At 48.3% G+C, this 4905-nt stretch overlaps 1 protein-coding gene across 1 annotated transcript; it reads left to right on the forward strand.

Annotated features, from left to right (window-relative positions):
- Nucleotides 1–64: 64 nt before the first annotated feature.
- LOC102380881 (actin, cytoplasmic type 5) lies at nt 65–2030 on the forward strand. Its single transcript, XM_006020284.3, has 2 exons — nt 65–222; nt 365–2030. The coding sequence occupies exon 2, from the start codon at nt 383–385 to the stop codon at nt 1511–1513; it is 1131 nt and encodes a 376-aa protein (XP_006020346.1). The 5' UTR covers nt 65–222; nt 365–382; the 3' UTR covers nt 1514–2030.
- Nucleotides 2031–4905: the final 2875 nt, after the last annotated feature.

Here is a 4905-nt window from a genome sequence, read left to right on the forward strand (position 1 = left end):
TAGCCCCCCCGCCCCCCCGTCGGGGAAGGAAGCGCCGCTGACCGGAAGCAGGAAGCGCCAGGAGGGGGTGGGGTGGGGATTCGCGGCGGGCAGCCAATGAGCGCGCGCAGCGCGCGTCGAGCTTCCGGTTCCGGGAGGTAGAAAAGGGGCCGCGCTAGGCAGTTTGGCCGGAAGTCGTAACGCGAGGTGGGGGCAGCGGAGTTAATAACAGCGAGAGCTGAGGTAGCCGGGCCGGGCCTTACAGGGAGGGCGGTTGCCTGGTTGTCCCCCTCCCTCCTGGGGTCTGCTGGGGGTGGGCTGGTCTCCCCGGGCTGAGGGAGGGTGGCTACCCCGCGCCTCTAATCCTTCCCCTTTGCATCCCCAGGCTGAGCTACTGCAAACGATGGGTGACGAGGAGATCGCAGCGCTGGTGGTGGACAACGGCTCAGGCATGTGCAAGGCGGGCTTTGCGGGTGATGATGCGCCCCGCGCTGTGTTTCCCTCCATTGTGGGGCGCCCACGGCACCAGGGCGTGATGGTGGGCATGGGGCAGAAAGACAGCTACGTGGGTGATGAGGCGCAGAGCAAGCGTGGTATTCTCACCCTCAAGTATCCCATCGAGCATGGCATTGTGACCAACTGGGACGACATGGAGAAGATCTGGCACCACACCTTCTACAACGAGCTGCGTGTGGCCCCCGAGGAGCACCCGGTGCTGCTCACTGAGGCACCACTCAACCCCAAGGCCAACCGAGAGAAGATGACGCAGATCATGTTCGAGACCTTCAACACGCCAGCCATGTACGTGGCCATCCAGGCCGTGCTGTCCCTGTACGCCTCCGGCCGCACCACTGGTATCGTCATGGACTCTGGGGATGGCGTCACCCACACCGTGCCCATCTACGAGGGCTACGCCCTGCCCCACGCCATCCTGCGCCTGGACCTGGCCGGCCGTGACCTGACTGACTACCTCATGAAGATCCTGACTGAGCGGGGCTACAGCTTCACCACCACGGCTGAGCGGGAGATTGTGCGAGACATCAAGGAGAAGCTCTGCTACGTCGCCCTGGACTTTGAGCAGGAGATGGCTACAGCCGCCTCATCCTCCTCCCTGGAGAAGAGCTACGAGCTGCCTGACGGGCAGGTGATCACCATTGGGAACGAACGGTTCCGCTGTCCCGAGGCCATCTTCCAGCCCTCCTTCCTGGGCATGGAGTCCTGCGGCATCCACGAGACCACCTTCAACTCCATCATGAAGTGCGACGTGGACATCCGCAAGGACCTGTACGCCAACACGGTGCTGTCGGGCGGCACCACCATGTACCCCGGCATTGCTGACCGCATGCAGAAGGAGATCACGGCGCTGGCGCCCAGCACCATGAAGATCAAGATCATCGCCCCGCCAGAGCGCAAATACTCCGTCTGGATCGGGGGCTCTATCCTGGCTTCTCTCTCCACCTTCCAGCAGATGTGGATCAGCAAGCAGGAGTATGACGAGTCTGGGCCATCCATCGTGCATCGCAAGTGCTTCTGAAGATGCTCCCAGCAGCTGTGCCTGGCCTCTGCGAATGGAGCTACTGCTGTTGTGGTCAGGGCAAATGCTTACCAAATGGGGAAGCTTGTGGTTTTTTTTTGTTGTTTTTTTTTTTTTTTTTTTGAGAGCTCTGCCCTGAGAGCCTTTATTGTTGGACCAGTATTGTTTGACTGTTACTCCCCTTGCCCCAAGTTTAGCTGACCATTCCTTTGTTACTCCCCTTGCCCCAAGTTTAGCTGACCATTCCTTTGTATTGTGTAGTAACTATATTCCTTGCATCTTATATGATCTGTTTCAGAGTTTGTGATGAAAGTTGCTATTAATCAGTGTTAGTGGAGACTAGAGAAACAAATTGTAATTTCTCTGGAGCTTGATACTTAGAAAGGGTTACTTGGCTAACTATGTAACTCTAGGGTTGTTAGATGTCTCTATTGGTTTGTTATCTATGAAGAAACTGTTAATGACAGGAGCTATCGCCTCTGGTATTACCAATAAACTTCTGTAGTTCAAAACTGAAGGTCTGTTGTACAGCTCTTTGTACCAAATCGGCTGCTCTGGAAAACTAAGTCATCAGTGTGCAAAACTTGCTCTCCCTATAAAAAAACACACTTCTGTAACTGTGTCCATGTAACACTTGAAAGCCTGTACTGAAGTTCTGCAGTCTTGATGGGGATGGGCAAACCTTGTTGATCTTAAATGCAGATAAGTAGTGCAGCTAAAACATCTCTACTCACTGCACATAAGTGCAGAAACCACTGGGTTTTGGTGTCTGGCTCTTAAAGAACCCTCTTCTTGCTGGAGAAAAACTGATGAATGAAGTGTCTCTTACTAGAGAGCAAGCAGTTCCTTTTCATGCAAGGAAAAATATTCTGGCTTTTTTTTTTTTTTTTCTTTTTAAAGGAGACAAATTTCTTATTTCTCCCTTAGCCCCACCCTGGGAGGGGGAGAAAGGGGAGGCTTTCTCCTAGGAGACTTGAGTAACCTCCATAATTTTTATTTATTTATTTTTTAATAAAACTCTGAGACTAAAGTTCTTATTCTCTGGACAGTGATTATTATCACTGAATAATGATAAAAATTGTTATCATTTCTACAGATAATGACAATGAGGTGAAAAGGAGTGTTTTTAAGCTGCTTATTCATGCTGAACAATTAAAGAACCTCCTCAATTTGGAAGAAGATGCTCAGCTTAACTATTTGATGATATCTCTGCTCCAAGAGAGGGAAGGAAGCAGTTTATATGCATTCAGGTATTTAATGCATCCATGAACCTGAATAATCTTACCAATACACTCTAGTCATCAAGAATCCTATGTGTGCTCAAGTTCATATAGGGGTAGGGGGAGTGCATGCATTTGCTTTCTACAGAGCACAGTTAGATTAACATAACAAACCTAAAATGTGAGACTTGCATGCAAAGCAGAACTACCATATCCTTTCCACAGCATTTGGTTTTACTGTGTGGTCCCTGCTGCATAGAAAGTTCAGCTGGTGAAACTAATGGTCTTCAATTTAGCATTTGTCAGACTTGCCTTCCATTTTGGCAGTATCTTAAGGAAGACTTTAAAACTGACACGCTTTAACAAAACATGTTAATAGAATAATGAGGAATCCCATATAAAGTTCTTAAGTGGCTGAAAAAAATCTCTTTCCTGTAATGTTTGGAAATACTTATCATGTTAGTACTATAAAAGAAATCTGTTTACCTAGTACCATGTCTCTTGGGGGTGAGGGAGAGCTATGGATTGAATTGCATTGCTCATAACTGATAGGAGCTGTGTTTCTAACCCAACTATTTAATCTTCTTACTATATAAATATGTTCTGGATATGAATGTCCGCAGAACACACACACACCCTCAATTAACTTCGTGACCAGACCTATCTGGCCTTCTGATCCCTGGACTACAAAACTCATTTAATCTAATATGTACAAAGATATAACAGTGGCTCTAATCTTATTTTCAGAGGCTATTAGGGCAAAGTTATTGTAGCAGGAAGAAAGGTGGGTAAGAATTGTTCTGCCTGATGTAGCTTTAAGGTGAGGATTCATGGTGTCTGGCAGAACCAAGTGTCAAACTAGAAAATTCTGACTTCCAATCTGAGTAGCTGTTTACTGCACTCTGGGTGGTTGGGTGTCCTGATTGTGTAAGACACTGTGAGGAATAGTCACTGTTCTATACTGATAATCGGGGATCCAGGTTTTTCGTTTCGCATGGAGAGAACAACGGATTTCCTGACTTCTATCAGAGAAAAAAGGGATTTTCCCTTTTAGCAGAGAGACCCATGGGTTTCCCCCTTTCGCAAACAGCGGTGCAGGCTGGCTGAGTTCCAGCCTGCAAGAGATGACTTGAGTGCAAAACCCCCAACCCTGCCTGGAGGGAAGGGCAGGGCAGGGCCTGAGGCTCTGTCAGCCAGCCAAGGCTTGGCTTGGGCTCACTTCTTCCTGGAGCCTGTGAGGTAAGTGGGGCTTGCAGGGGGCTGCCCCCTCCCCCTTACCCCAAGCATGGCTGGGGGGGTTGTGGGTCATGGGGTGGGGGGGAGGGTCAGGAGCAGCCTGAGCTGGCAGCAGCAGTGTGGGAGGTTTGTGCAGCTGCTGCTGCAGCAGCTGCTGCCTTCTGTTGGGGGTTGTGAGGGGCATGAGCAAAGCAGGGAGGGCTGGGGTGGGGGGAGTGAGGGCACAAGCAGGGCAGGGGGGGGAATTTAATTTTAATCACAGATTGGTGGGGTTTATCAGAGAACTTGCTTTTTTTTTTTTTAATCAGGGAAAACCAGGATACCTGCCGATGATCCTGCAGCATAAGCCCCCTTTGTAAACAGTGAATATTGTGCTTAATAAGGAACTCTTGGAGTTTGAAATAACAAAAAAGGAGTGAGGGCACAAGCAGGGCAGGGGGGGGAATTTAATTTTAATCACAGATTGGTGGGGTTTATCAGAGAACTTGCTTTTTTTTTTTTTAATCAGGGAAAACCAGGATACCTGCCGATGATCCTGCAGCATAAGCCCCCTTTGTAAACAGTGAATATTGTGCTTAATAAGGAACTCTTGGAGTTTGAAATAACAAAAAAACTCAGGCTTCTTCTAGTCCTAATGAATATTCAGCACAAGGGTTCCTGGTTATTTTGTGGAGGCAATAAATGCAAAAAAAAAAAAAGAGGACTATGCACGCAGAGGTTTCAGAATCTGTGTGTTATTGTTCTTTGCATGGAGGTGTAAGAATTCAAAGTATCCTTGTTCTCTCCAATGTGTTGCTGTGTTTTGCTTGTCCTTGTTTCTCATAATTACCCCCACATTATCAAGAGCTCTCTTGTGAGAGTCAATTTATAACATGAAATCAACTCCCTTGTTTTTTTTCCCAAAAATGACCTGTACCTCTTTCTTTTCTCTTTCCC

Source organism: Alligator sinensis, unplaced genomic scaffold, assembly GCF_000455745.1.
Source record: "Alligator sinensis unplaced genomic scaffold, ASM45574v1 scaffold1097_1, whole genome shotgun sequence".
Taxonomy (NCBI): Eukaryota; Metazoa; Chordata; order Crocodylia; family Alligatoridae; genus Alligator; species Alligator sinensis.